We start from the raw sequence: 15,258 nt of genomic DNA, 5'->3' as shown, positions 1-15,258 counted from the left end.
GACCCTTGCCTAGGAATAAGCTGCCGGAGAGTTGCCATTCCGCAGTTGGCTTCTAACTATCCTTTAATGTTCATTTTTAGAGCAACTGCTACTTATTCAGCTGGCAGACAATAGGCTTGTTGGAATCACTGCACAGAAGAGGAAAGGAGTTTGGGTGCTTTGCGCTTCACGGGGCATTTTCCACCTTCTATTCCATTATAACGCACAGGATTCAGAAAATTTTATATACCTTTATTAGAAAAAAAATCATCACCATAATTCTAGATGTTTAAAAGGAAGCGTTGGTTACAATAAGAGTGTCCTCAGAAAGTTCCAGATTGTTTTCATGGTTTTTGATGCAAGTTGGAGGCCAATGATTTGGTGACCTCTGGAGAAAATGCTTGCAGGGTGCACACCTTAAGGGGGAAGGGAGGAAGCAATCATGAAATGACTTTCTCAACATAATTAGCAGGATATAGTCCAACCTGACCGGTCTGAAGCCGGCCTTTGCACCAGCCCTGTTCATCCTCTTCACTGATCTTCATGAGCTCTTCACCTAGAGGAAGAAAAATCTCAGAATGAATAACAAGGCAAGTTTCATTGGTTTAGATATTCACTAAAATGAAATGAGACTTGCTTTCTTTTCCCTTCTGGTTTCCAGAGATGCTGGCAATGCGCACATATGGAAGTGAAGCTAAGGTTGAGATACCATGCACACTTATTTAATAACAATTCCACTGAAATCTGTGTGTCTCATTTCCAAACGAGTTTAGGGTCAGTGTTAGCCTTCATTCTCCATACAACTATATTATAGTGGCCTACTGGAACAAAGCCATTATTGAACAGAGAAGCACCTTAAAAGCTCTTGGGCATTAGCAGCCAGAAGATGCTTCCTAGACAGTGATACCCTCTCCAGCTGCCCTTGTCATCTCAACTGACTCATGCTGAATGGTCAACTACCATGCAAAATTTACACATCAGTGAAGTTAAAGACCACCTGAAAGGGGTGTAACCATCCAGAGAATGCCTTTTTAAAAAACGCATCGGCACTTGCTCCAACTTTCTATTTAAGGAGAACAATTTAAAATATCATTTCCAGAAACAAAAGGAAAATAGTGCATCAGTTCAACTGACTCAGTGAAATAACAAAATGTCTGCATTAAAACTATACAATTGCATGTTATTGAAGTATTTAGATGGGGAAGATGCACCAATAGGTTTTAAAAAGAGGAGTGACCCAGTTCCCATAAGCCCTTGAGTATACACTACGACCCTGGCAAAGCAAAAAGAAAAACTGATGAATTGTTCTTTGACAGAGATCAATAAATTCAGCTCACATGCAGTAAGCTAGACAAACCACAGCAAACCAAGTATAGAAAGCTCAGCGTCCCTATCCTCATAGACATATTTTTTAAACTTTTTACGCTTTTACTGCTGTAAACTGCTTTGATATAGTGGTATACAAGTATTTTATAAATAAATAAGACAACATGACAGGCAGAAGCAAACCAGGATGGTGCCTGGAAGGATTTTTCACAAATGATAAACCAAAAAGCAGTTTGGATCTACTTCTTGTACTTATTTCATGCTACAGATATTCTTGTAGTACTCCTGTTTTAATTAGTTACTATAGGCAGATCAAGCAAAGTAAGTTGGTACTAGAATATTTAATAATGATAACTCAGCAATGCATGTTTCATGCAAACCCAAGTGCTGGGTTTTGAAAGATTTTAGTACCTGTAAAAAAGAAAAACAATCACATTTCTATAAATACATGTTTAAAGCATGAATGAAATCCCCAAGATCCAGATGGCCCCTATTCCTATGTGCTTCCCAGTAGATCAGGCTGGTGGATATAAAAACTATTTTAGTGTGGAATCGGATGATCACTAACCATAAGGCATCTATTTAAGTTTATTGTGTTGTGGCTCTGGCCATGTGGCAAGCCACTAGCCCCAGAGCAAGGCTAGCATTACCATGCTCACAACCATCCAGAGAAACAGGTGTGTGATAATGTTCATTTTATGTCACTGGTGACAACAGATGACTGCCTCTCCACCTGGGCTGGCATATAGTGCTGAAAGTTTATGTTAAATCACTGCTCAGTTCCAGAATTTGCCAGCTTCTTGTGAAAGACTCCTGCTCCCAAGTTCCCCTTTATGTGTTATTTCTCAATACGCAGCTCTGCTTTCACCGCCACTGAGCAAGGGAACAGAGTCCTGGTATATTGAAGTGTTTTTGGCCATTTGGCATGGAAAATAAATGGAGCACAAATGGCCAGGCCCAGCTACATACAGGAAGTCTCGGGAATAGCAGCATCTCTATTGCCAAGCATTGGAGATCCCGGGATGCTAACTCAGCAGTGGAATATTCAAGCATGGAACTTGGCACTAATGGAAAAATTGACTCACGAGCTACATGCCAGAAGAAATGAACAACCAACCAAGTTTTATGATAGCTGGTCATGTTTTATTTCAGATATTGAGACGACTTCTATGGAAAGACAATTTGGGATGAGAATTGCTCACATCAGATTAGGGGAATCTAGGGAGGGTAGGGCTCTTTTCTTCCCTATCTTCTGCCACTATATTCCTGTATCTACAAAACTTAATAAAAGCATTTTTAAAGAAAGAATAGCAACTTGAAGCAATTGCCATCTTCCTTCATAGTCTCATACCACAGAGCCCATATTGGGAGCAAGTCCATGCCTTTTCCTGTCCCTTTGGAAGAACTTTGAAGTAATTTATCTATCCTCCGTCTTTCCCAGTAGTTAAAAAGTGCCCCATTGGTTCTTTCTCTCTCTGCAATTTCTTAGCATGCTGCTGACCCCTTTCATAAATGGCTCAGTTTATTATAGGATTCTCTCAGAAAACTCAAGTGTTTGGGCAACAGGCGTCCTGGGGCCATCCTGGTCCTACTGGAAAATTTCCATCCATACCCCAAAAGCACACTAGCAAGCAAGTTAGAAGATTAGTGCATTTGTACCTGCTTTAAAGCTCAGCTCATCAGCCTCTTGTCCTGCGTAATCATACAGTGCTCGCACCCGCACGCCTGGTACCTTTATGTCGTCCTCATGCCCATTGACTTCTGGGCGCTTCTTGGGAGTGTCCTCATCCGACCACTCTGAGATTTCTTCTTTCCCTCCACTGTGCAAGGGGATAGGGGAAGAGGAAGAATGGGAAAGAAAGGTCATTTAAAACCCAAAGCTCCTTCTTTATTTAAAGCGTCCCATTTCCAAATCATGCATCTTTCTAGGAGAAGAACAAATAAGAGGAAGATGCAAAACATGGAAGGCAAAGAAGCCACCATTAGCCGGGGGGGGGAGTGGGGGGAGAGAAAGAAAGAGAATGAGCAGAATAGCAGGTGTTCAAAAACACAGTCTTTCCAGTAACCTTGACCAGTTCTGGAAATAACTACATTAAAAGCCCTAAGTGACTACAATCAGGGTAGAGAGAAGGTGGTCTATTTGAAGAAAGCTAAAAAGGTGTCTATTTGGGAGAAATTGAAAAAGAGTGTGCTAACACTGCCCATCTCCTTAACTAGAAAGTATTAAGAAGCTACAGCAAAGGAGAAGCAAGGAAACAGGTACCCTAAGTAGTCTTAAGTTTCATACTAACTTCATACAGGCCGAGGCCTTCAGGGTATCATAGAAGTGACTGTTTTGCTCCTCCTGGTATGAATACCTGTGGATTGGCAAACAAGCCTTTTTAAATCGAGAAAAGGGCAAGGTTATGCTGCAGAATAGCTACTGCCGGTGATATTCGTGTTAACAAAAGCAGACTCTACATTGCAGTAAAGGTTAAGATAGGAATTTATTATTTCCTGTACTTCTCTTGTCTTTTCCTTCTTTGTAATCTTGTGCCAACAGCCACTGGACCAGCATGCTCAGTATGCCATCTGGTCGGGGTTTGAATGCAAAGCACCCAGCTACAAAAGCCAGAATGTTTGCTATCTACTAACTTCACCGTAGAACTAACATGAACTGTGTTTGAGTAAGAAGGGCCTGGCCAGCTGACATCTCTCTTCTTAGTGAACAGATGCAAATCAAGAATCCAGAACTGCCTTTGTTGCAGCTGGAGGAATATTCTTCTTTCCCTGAGATCAGCAACAGCTGGAGAGGAAAATCCTGCCAGCGTCCTCGGGTGGAACAAGCAGAGGCAGAGCTACATCAGGGCGGGACAGAGGAGAGGCACAGTGCCAGTTATAGCTCCTGCCCTTCCAGCAGGTCTAACAACAGCCCTGCATTCCACCAGACTGTGACATTTATCTCACAATTTGCAAGGACCTAGCCTCTGTATGCTCTTGTTAATGGGAATTCATATTCTCAAGGGGAAGCGGAAGGTATTGCTATACCCATTTTTGCATCCTGCAATAATAAAAATAAAATAATAATAATAATAATAATAATAATAATAATAATAATAATAATAATAATAATTTATTTATACCCCGCCCATCTGGCTGGGCCTCCCCAGCCACTCTGGGCGGCTTCCATAGAAACCAAAAATACAGTAAAACACTGCCTTCTCTGCTCTAGAACCCGAGTGTTGCAGGCTGCAACTTGCCTTTGCTTTGTCGGTGTAGGGGTCTGTTTCACACCATCACCTGCAGGCACAATGCTAGTCAAAGTCACATCTTCACCGCTTTTCCCACTTTTTTCCTTCTTGCTGATTGGCCTCTGTGTCTCCAAAGACCATTCCTAGAGGGGAGAAAGTTATCAGTCTCTAGTTCCAAAAATATTTCAGAAGATTAATTGAATGCTTCCTCTTCCCCCCCAATCCAACACAGGCAATGGACATCCTTTATGTGGAGGAGGACTTCTTGCTTATTTGCAGAACAAGGTCCCAGGTTTGATCCCAGACAACGCCACTAAAAATGGAACAGGTTTCACCCTGGAGTGCAGTGTAGTCAATATTTGGTTAGATTGACAAATACTCTGGGCTGGTAGCTTTGCATGTTCCTATCATGCCAGGTATATTATGCATCTCGTTTCTGTTCCATAGAGAAATAGTGGCGAGTGCTGATTTCAGCAGGATAATAAAATACACGACTTACTTTACAACCTAAAGGGGGCAAGTTCCCTACTATTTCCCACCAGAGAGAGATGGCTTACCTCAAACTGAGGCCAGTTCATAGCCATGCCTGGTCCGTGGGTTTGACGCCACCACTTCAGGTCCTCTTGGTCATCTGCAGCCATTATTCCCTGATACAAATCCCGGTAAAGTGCATGGAAGCTGCAGGCATGAAGAAACACACAACAAGCATAAGGGACTCTGTTTGGAAAGCTACATAGGCACGTAGGAAAGGACAAACAGAAATATGTTCCTACAGTACCAGGAGATGTAGCCTTCCAAGGGCAAAAACACCTTAAATAGTTCTCATCCCATAGGATGCAATAAGGGCAGGGAAGCCCTCTTTTACTTACACACACACACACACACACACCTATCATTGGTAGACAGGTTCAGATGGTTGTGCAGATCCAGGAACATCTCTTTGAAGAAGCACAGCCGTTTGCATTCTGCTTCCTGACAGCCCTCAAAGACCTGTTCCATGTCCTCCATATACCGAGGGTTGTAGCGATTGAGCTCATCCAGCATCTTCTCATACTGATCCTTGCACTGCAGGGAACCAAAACAAAACATTTGTGAACTGTTGACTGCCTATAATACTCAGGAGTATTGGGACCAAGGTGGGACTCATGTTTCTTGCTGGTTACTCTTTTAGTTTCACCAGTTGAATGAGAGTATAGTAATTGACTTATACAGCTCTCTTCCATGAGCACCATTCAGTTTAGGGGCTCAACAGGGCATTGATGCTTTCTGAGTTCTCTGTCTGGTTAGGGGGCAGCCAATATTGCAGCCAAGGGCAAGGGCCCATCTGTTTAAAGGACTATCCATTGAAGCACTGGGCTGCCTCTCCACCCACAGAATTTAGTCAGAGACAAAGATCCAAAATAAAGTTTGTTTCTTGTATTTAATTTTTTTAACTGCCATGCCACTTTTCTGGTTGGTTACCTAACAAAGCAGTTTACAAACAGTAAAATGCTATTCAAAACACACAAAAGAATTATACAACTATAAAATCACATTGTATTCAAACATGAAAATAAGACAAAACCAGCTATTGCCGCCATCACCTTTCAATCTCTAAAGGTCATTCTAAAAAAGCTTTGAAAAGTCTGCTTAAGAGAGATCTGTGACAGAGTTTGCCTAACTACTCCCTGGCACCGTTCCATAGGCAGGTGGGCCACCACAGAAAAGGCCCTGATTTTTGTTCCTGCTTTTAGGACTCTCCCTCATCTAAAGAGAGTCAATGGCCAAAGTACCACCTTCCAGCATTACCTACCTTCTCTGCTTCTTGAGCACACTTCTCGACACGCTCCTGCAGTTTACGCATCTGCTCCTGCGATACAGAGGAATCGGCTTTGGCATGATTCTCACGTGTCTGTGCCGTCTTTTCCTCCTTACGAGAACTATGGTAATTCTTTTTCGAAGTTTCCACCTAACAGAGATACCATATGGAATAATGTATCAGCAGTGGTATTCCCCATCACATACAGAGACAAGCAGCTGTATTCAAAAGGAAGTGGCAGGAAAACAGCAAAGTACAATTTACATCTCAACACTGCCTAACCTATGACCAGCAACATGAGGCTGGACAATAGGCTGACTGAGCTGTTTTGCCATCTGTTAAGTCCCAGGCCATAACGCTGATTAATCAAATAATTCCAAGGGTGCCTATCGAGATGTTTGATAAGTCTGTTTATTCCCCCATCTCCTGCTTGCAACTTCTTACTCACATCCTTCAATTTTTTCACCCAGGGCTTCTGGGCCTTGCGGAATCCATCCTCTGCTTCCTTTGTCTCCTTGAAGCCACCAATCATCTGTTTATGGTAGGCTTCCTTCTGCCAGGCCTTGATCTTGTCTGAGTCTTCAGCAGCCAGGCGGTTCCGTACTTCCAGATGGATCTCACTAAGTTTGTCTGCAGCTGTCAGGAATGCATGCCAGGCTTTTTCCAGTGTGCCATATTGAGGGCCTAGATGAACCAACAAAGATGACATGGCAACGTAATTATGCAAGTACAGAAGGAACCAGGTTTGGAAGCCAGGCTTGGTTTGTTACCAAAGTCATCTATCTCAAAAGTACATTTACTGCTCAAAAAGAAAGAGCTGCATGGGAAGAACATATATTGATAGTAGTGTGAGGCGGTGCATTTGCCTCCTACAGAAAGTTTGCTGAGCTCAACCCTAGGTAACTGCAACTAGAGTGTGTGCCAACAAACTTCTGCTCAGTCTCTTTGGCATAAAGACTTGATTGACTCCCCATCTTTATAATCCCAGAAATGATCATCCAGAGTTGTACTGGCAGTCCTCCAACCTACACCCAAGTCTCTCATTGCATACTTGTTACCATCGCACATAGCCTTCCCAGTATACTGTGCCCGGTTACTTTTTGCTCCTCCTACAAGTCTTTCTGTTGACCAGATTCTGTGGGCTGATGAATTCTTCTGACCTGTGTGGCACTTAGCACTCAGTTAATGGGACAGTAGCTGAAAGCCATGAAAGTAAAATTTTCTTTCCCTCAGAATTTATCCTATAGACGAGGGATGGGGAATCGTTTTGGCCCAGTAGGTCAGATGGTTATCCATGCCCCCATTCCGCAAGCCAACTTTTGACTGGTGGGTGGATCAACCCACCTGTGAGGCAGCTGCCCCACTCACCTGTCAAAGTATCTTGTGAACCGCAGCACAAGGGGTGCTGCCAGCCCTATGCTTGGCAAAGTACCGAGTTTAAGGCTTGCAATGTTGCCTCCTTCAGGGATCAGCTCCATGAGTCATGCAGCCAACCAAGCAGGTTTGAACTCAAGTGTCCAACAGCTGAAGGGAAGTGACTTCAACCATGCTTTCTGCAGACATCACCTGCGTGATTGAGTTCTCCACAGAGAACTTGGTCCCACAGCTGATCGAGTTGTGTCTCTATCTGCCCCACACCTGATGTCACATATGGGGGCAGGTGGGTGTGGTTTGGGGAACATGACCTCGAGGACCAAATCTGGCCAGTGGGCTGCAGAGACCTCACCCCTGCCATCGACTTTCTGAGGGCATTCCCACAAAACTAAAACCCTTCATCAGCTTTACTTGTTTTAACAAAGCCATTTCTTGTATGATAATTAATTTGAGCAGATTCCTCCATAACAACAGTAGTGGAAAATGGAACAAATAACACATTTATTTTCTTTTATTAAAAAAATAAATTTTAACCACACAATAACCCAACAAATAAAAAGTTAAATATTTGCTGGGTAGGTAAATAAAAAAGGGAGAAATATAGAGCATACCAGCCACATGTCAATTAAACTATGTTATGTCTTTAATACTAGAAAAATGTTTATACTGACACTTAGAAGAACAAAAATGAAAACCAAAAAGTTTTTCCCATAATACACTTCAAACTAAATCTAATCCTTTACTATATCCTTGCTACATCTGGAAAGGTTTCTGTCCTCTCTCTCCCCTTAAACATTCCTCTCCAAATTTATTAACTTTTTGTTTTCCCTGCCTAACCCCACGATACGATGTTATCTTGCTCATGGTTGCCAGGTTAGCACCTCTATTTCATTAACTCTTAGCTGAGGGGGAAAGCCAACTCGAAGTGTTGGGGTCTCCCTGCACAGGACTTCAAAGTGCCCCCTCCCTCCCCCTCCCTAAAGAGACAGGAGTTCCATCCTGAGTGATGTGCTTTCTGTACCGTACCCTTCTCCACAGCAGTCCTCCATTTGCGGGACCAGTCTGTTAGCTGCTGTGCATAGCTCTTCTCAATCTTGGCTCGCTCCTGGAAGCAGGAGACAAGGTCGTTACACAGCCGGCTGCCATCATCCACCCGCTTCACTGTCCGCTTGTAGTTGCCAGGCTGAAATTAGATTAACACCATCAGTCATTCTTGCACACATCTCAGATATATCTTTAGGCAGAACAGGCAAGCCTTTTGAAGGCTTCTGAGCTCTAGGTTCACTCCCATCCCAGGACCCCACCCAAATTCTCAGCTGGAGCAAGGAAGGCGGGGCGGTAACTGGCTTGTCTGTTATGGACACATTCCAGGGACTATTATTATTATTATTATTATTCAGCAGCACTAAGGATTGTGGAACCATTTAAAAAAGGGGCAGCCAATGACAACTTGTCCTAGGCTTGCTGTCAGTACTTCTCTGCCAGGAGGTACTGAAACCAAGTTTGATGTAGTATTTCTTAGCACATCCTATGTGACTCTAGACAAAGGGAAACCCTTTTATTTCCATCTTGCCCTCACTTACCTCCCAGAAACTGCCACTGGGTGCCTCCCCACCGGTATCATCTTCTGATGACATCACTCTGGTTTCCTTGCAGCAGAGAATTTTTGCAGATTTTGGAGCAGCTGGGAAGAAAAGCAAAATAACTGTATATGTAACAGAACATGGCAATTCCAATGAGACACAGAAAAGTAGAGTGTCATCCAAACCCAAATAGGCTAGCCCCATTATATAGGAATGTCGGGCACTATCTACAGGGACAAGAATGAGGTAGGCCTTCTGGTTCCTTGTGGGGGAATCTTCACATACAAGACCACTAGTAGCACAAAGTACTTACAGGACAAGTCTTTTCTGTGATGCTGAGAGGAGTTGGGTTAGGGCCAGACTGGGACATGCCCAAGTGTACAAAGGCACATTCACCCCAGCTGCCTACTTTCCCAATTCAGTTCACAGTCAGGAGTGTGGGAGGCATCTCTGGTAAGGGATCTCTATCCCAGGGGAGAAATCTGGAAGCTGCTCCTGCAACAGCTGAATCCACTGAGGAACACTGTATATAGATTTTTAAGGGACTAGATGTGTCATTTCAGTACATCCAAGCCCCTATGTAATATTCAGAATTACTACATTGCCTACAAAAAGCTAATGTCATCAGTCAATCTCCAAGGTTCTGCAGACTGCCTTGATTCTTACGGTATTATCAAAGGACTTTTGTTTGTTCCCTTTCTGGAAGGAAAATAACTTACCAAGCTGTTTAACAGAACAAAATAATATTGTCAGTGCTTGAGCTCTTGGGTTTAAGCAGACCATAGTTATATCTTACCACCACAAGAGTGGCTACACTGTAGTGCATTTGCTCACTTTTCACCCTAGCAGCCTCCAGTGGCAGACTTTGGGCTCTCAAATTTTAGTGGCACCTGGAACCCCCACCTCTTGTGCTCTGTCCTATAGCATTGTTCTGTTCTGGCGCACTGGTCATGCTACCCTAAAACCACTTCCTCGGTCTCACATTCACTCGGCAATATACACATGCTTATCTAGTCACTACAGTTCTAGTAAGACTGTGTCAGTGGTCTCAGCTGGCATGCATGTAATGTATACAGCAAAAATAGAGGTTCCCAGGCACCCTCCACAGCCTGTTTTGGTGACAGGAGGATTCCATTATCATAGCTCATTATAAAGGTTAGCTCATGGTTAATGACTGATGGACATACTTGACTGTTGCTCATTGCCTCTTGCACATTCCTTGCTATAAAAAGCTCCCCCACACCCTGGAAAGGTATCCAGCTTGCTCCCATGGCAAGGCAGAGCTCCCATGGTACAAAGGACTGGGTTTCATCCTCCCTTCAAACGCTTGTAGCAATAGTTTCCATGATACTGAATGCTCCGAGAGATCCTTAAGAGAAAAACTGGCACCCAAACAGAAGGAGATTAAGCCACTGCTATGTTGCCACATCGGCCCTCTCCTGTCACGTGGGAAAGCCTTTTTAAAATGCACGCTCCTGGTTTAGGTACTGAAAACTCCTAACAGCCCTAGCTCACCTTACCACCAAGGAAGTTAAATCAGCTACCAAGCAAGCCCAAAGACTCCGTCCCAACAAACTAGGCTCACATTCCCTCACACACGTTTTAAGAGTCCCAGTTTCGTTACAGATTTACATACCCAAACACAAGGCTGCCAGATACCAAGGGGTGGAAGGGAGTCTCTAGGTTCTTAAAGTGCTTGCTTAGTACACTGGAAAAAGTGGAGCCAACACAGCTTTGTAGCCAATTCTCACTGGTCTGACTCAAATATAGCTACTTCATCTGACAACTAAGAAAACCCTCTCACCCAGAGTGTACTTCTCAGTTTCAGCAGAATCTAGGGAGGGGCACCCTCAAATATAGCAACAGGAGCAGCTACCCCCTGCAATCCAAGGTGTCACTCTCTAGCAAATATACTGGAAATATGCCAAGTCCTAGTGTAAAAAGATATTACCCCAGAGTTTAGAAGTATCAGGGTGGTATGAAAAGGCCCAGTCAGGACAGCTGTACAAAGCAACAGCTCCTCACCAACCGGAAGGAGCCAACACAAACATGGATCCCCTGTCCAGGCAGCACTGGCCCACAGCCCAGCTCTCACACCTGCCCCAATTAATCTGCCTGACTTCCTCCTCTGGGCACCCTACAGCCAAGATAAAAATGATGCTTATTTATGGTTTTCAAAGATGCATCTCATTTTTAAATAAAAACAACACTCATTGAACAATAAATATCCTTTGGACAATCAAAATTCAGCTTCCACATAATTTGAGTCAACAAGTGATTTCTTCTATCTGAAAAGCTAGGAAATGAAGTTTACCCAGCTGGATTTGCTCTGACTGGGCCCCAAGCAATGCTGCAAACTTCTGCAGGCAGAATATATATTGACTTATGCACAGAACCATGTGGGGATGCTCATACAGGGACCACTTAAGTTATTAAACACATCTACACAACTGCTGATTCCTTGCGAGCTAAACTAGGGAGAGCCCAGAGTGTAATAATTAAGAAGTCAAGTTGCTGTAGCAGTGACCCATGGGGTAGCCCAGTCATTTTGTTTTTGCTTTAAGAACTTAAATATACTTGTTTGGGAAAGGTTAACTCCTCTACAGTGGATTGAGTTTCTCTAACTATAGTAATTGTGTCCCTCCAACACCCTCCTCCCTCTCAAATTATAAGCACTTTCTCCCTGTCTGAGTTTCTTTTGTTTTTAGAACATACAAACTCTAGATCCAAGCTACCATTCTGTAACACCAAATTCACAAAAAACATAGTCCCGAATCTGCAGCTCAGTGGTATTTAAATGACTTTAAGATGCCAAATCAAACAAATTAAAGCATCCAGTTCTTCAGTTTCTAGAGTTAAAGCTGAGAATGTTTGTGTTGGGAGGCAAATGCAGAACAAGCCAGAATTTAAAGGGGGGGGGGAATTCCTCATTACTTGAATTATTTGACCTATAGCTTTGAAACATATGGACTGCTGTTGTCACATGCCCACACATTCCAGGAAGCCTGGCTATAAATTATCCACCTGTATAGATTTACTGAAAACAGAACCTCTCCCTGTGCACCACCCTTTAATACACCCAGGTGGTGCCTGGGCACTTGAGTGGAAGTTTAAGAAAAGTGCAACCACCTGAAGTTTTTCCACTCGGTGCCTCTGTGGTTGGCAGCAGCACACACCAACAGACAAGCTGCCCACTGGGTATCCAACCTATTGTGACCAGATAAAAGCTAATGAATTTTATTACCCTATGTTGCATCCAAACGTGCAGCACACATCAGCTAGTAGAGGTAATCTTTACGGGACTTGGGGCTCAAAGTCCAATGAGGTTTGTCAACTGGGATAAACTCATGTTCCAGTGTTTCCAAACTGGAGTAAGGGATCCAGCCTGACATGGTTCTATTTAGGACCCGCAGGACCCCCTACCTACTCATTACTTACTTTCTCTTCATACTTCAGGAATATTTTCTCAATCACTCCATTGAAACCACATTACCCACAGTCATTATTTTACTATTAATATTAATTATTCTGCAAATAAACAAGAACAAAGCCATCTTTCAGTAGACCTCTGGGAAAGTGGATTCCAAGACAAGAAGCCTTTCCAGGTCCCTGCTGTGTTCTCTATCTTCCCTGCTACCTCGTGTCACAAGAAGACCTGCTGACAATACTAGCCAGGATGTGAGCACAAGTGACGGAGCAACAGCCACCAAGAGCTAATGACAAACTTTATGGTGAGGAGCAGAGGCTGTTCTGTATCAACTTCAATGATAAATAATCTTAGCTTAGATTTTACAATGTATTATTGAGACTTAATATAATATAATCAAACAAACCAACAAAAGTACATTGCACGCAATACAAATTAGACGCCAATAACAAAGAAAACAAAAAGCAAGAAACATGTCATCATTCAGTAAAGAAACAAGCAAAGCAACAGGAAATACCTGTACTGCTTAGATTAAATTTTAAGATTTGCATTGCCGCCACCTGTAGTTAATCCATAGGGCCTTTAAGATGGCACATAAAGAAACACTAGTACTCACATTTTTGGAGTGACCCAAAGTTCACTTTGTGGGCTGCAGCTATGGCACAGTAAAGCTTTTAAACACAGTATTCTTTTTGAAGAGGAGCTTGATAAGCTAGTACAGTATTCAACAAAGGAGCTGTTGCTCCTGTGCTGAACAGCAGCAAGTAAATCCTATGCATGCACACTTGTGCAATGGGTGTTTTTCCTTGTCCAGGGGGCACTCCCTAAGGAAGAGTCACCTGGTTGAGAAAGCAGCCAGGAACGAGCATTTCCCGGCCTCTCCCTTGGAATCTATGCCTATTTCAAATGCCTGATCCAGTTTCAGAGAAGATTTAGCTAAGTGTTCCAGTCCCACAAGTGACACATCTTCCAAGCAGGAGATGACATTTCCACACCAGAAACCTTGGCAAAACAGCAAGCCAGAGAAGAGTCAACTTAAGGGATTTCAGGACACTCAGCTTCTTAAATCTCTGAGCAGTTAATAACTGCAAATGGAACCATATTGGATGTCTCCAATGTAAACAGACCAGCTTGCCAGATCAAAGACTCAACACTCCTCTGTGCTCCTGATAGTCAGTAATATGGGCCCAATATATTTCTGTACCTCAAAAATCTGTACTAGACTTTATATGCTTAGCCAGCCCGTCTCCAAAGCTATGACTTCGTAGATGTTTCTCTAACATTAAGCATATAATTTTCTTAGTTTCAGGATACTGTAATTCGTATTGCCAACAGACACCAATTTATTCAGAATGCAGTCCACAGCAGTTCTACAGACAACCATACATTTTATTTTGCCTTCAATCCAAGTGGGGAACAAGATAGCTATTGCTCAGTTGAGAAATTAGAGCTCTCCAGCTTCCACCTTTCTTTCATTATCTCTGAAAGTGAACAAATGTGCCACATCTAACGGAAAAGACACCATTAATTCATTAATGCAGAAATAGGTGAGAGAATAAATCCTCACCTTTCTCCAAGCACCTAAATAGTACCATTTTATAGCATATGTGCTCACAGCTAAATATTTGCTTGTTACCACCCTCATCAGCTGAAGGTGGGGTATTTTTAACTTTAATATGTAATGGTATCACTTCTCCTGACTCATCTCCAGATGAATCAGCTGTGTTACAGTACTTCAGTACTTTCAAAGCATTTTGCCATTTGTGTCATGTACATTTCTAACCTCAGTGTCAACTTACTTATGAAAGCCAGATCACTTCCAGCTCAATAAATTTAACCAATCTGCTCCCTCCCGTCTCTATGTTGTAGGAGTGAGTTCATTCCCAAACCATCCCTCAGAGGACAGGATCCATTCACTTCTGGACAAGCCTCGAAGAGCTTGGCTGTCCTGCTTTCCTATTTGGCAGCTTACATCAGAGTCAGATAGTTTCCCTAATATTTAAACCAAGCTTTCTTGTTATAATGCAGCCTCCCCCAATCTGGTGCCTTCCAGATATTTTTGACTACAGGGTTGGGGGAAAGCTACTGTAGCACAATAAACACAAACACAGTGAGGCTTTTCTCTAATTGATAAATTGCAAATGATTCATACATTCTTCAACCTCTTCCTAAAACAACTGAACCAAAGACATAACTAGATCAGTAGCAAAAACTGCATGCATTCCTCATGTTTCCCTTAGAATTCCTGTTATTTGCCATGACATTCTCATTGATTGCAAGTGCTTTTATGAACAAGGATGACACAATCTGTGTACTGTGCCCTAGCCAAGGAACAAGAGGAGCCAAGTAGAGCAGAAAAATTGTGCATTAACCAAAAAACAAAACACCAAACCATGGGGCAAAATTTATAATTTTCAACCCATTGCACATGGATATTTCATTTTTTAAAACATATTTACAGACTTAAAATAGTTTGTGGGACTATATTTAATGTGTTTTATTTACATTAGGAATCACTGCAAAAAGAATAAAATATTGGCC

At 42.7% G+C, this 15,258-nt stretch overlaps 1 protein-coding gene across 7 annotated transcripts in view; it reads right to left on the bottom strand.

The window, feature by feature from the left end:
• Positions 1-210: 210 nt before the first annotated feature.
• Positions 211-15,258, bottom strand: part of PACSIN3 (protein kinase C and casein kinase substrate in neurons 3) — a 28,335-nt gene continuing 13,287 nt past the window's right edge. For 3 of the 7 annotated variants that reach the window (XM_081901688.1, XM_081901690.1, XM_081901694.1), the window contains exons 2-11: positions 9,291-9,391; positions 8,734-8,890; positions 6,782-7,017; positions 6,328-6,483; positions 5,425-5,600; positions 5,093-5,213; positions 4,545-4,678; positions 3,597-3,662; positions 2,965-3,125; positions 211-535 (exon numbers count right to left, since the gene is read on the bottom strand). In XM_081901688.1, coding sequence (XP_081757814.1) covers positions 420-535; positions 2,965-3,125; positions 3,597-3,662; positions 4,545-4,678; positions 5,093-5,213; positions 5,425-5,600; positions 6,328-6,483; positions 6,782-7,017; positions 8,734-8,890; positions 9,291-9,344 — 1,377 coding nt within the window. In that variant the 5' untranslated portion in view covers positions 9,345-9,391 and the 3' untranslated portion in view covers positions 211-419. Of the gene's footprint in view, positions 536-2,964; positions 3,126-3,596; positions 3,663-4,544; positions 4,679-5,092; positions 5,214-5,424; positions 5,601-6,327; positions 6,484-6,781; positions 7,018-8,733; positions 8,891-9,290; positions 9,392-13,333; positions 13,507-15,258 lie in introns of those variants that run through there. The other 4 variants (XM_081901689.1, XM_081901692.1, XM_081901693.1 and 1 more) reach the window with 4 other exon arrangements.

The sequence above is a fragment of the Podarcis melisellensis genome, assembly GCF_964234715.1.
Source record: "Podarcis melisellensis genome assembly, chromosome: 1".
In the NCBI taxonomy this organism is placed as follows: Eukaryota; Metazoa; Chordata; class Lepidosauria; order Squamata; family Lacertidae; genus Podarcis; species Podarcis melisellensis.
The sequence above is the reverse complement of the archived record's forward strand: the minus strand, read 5'-3'. Positions and strand labels throughout refer to the sequence as shown.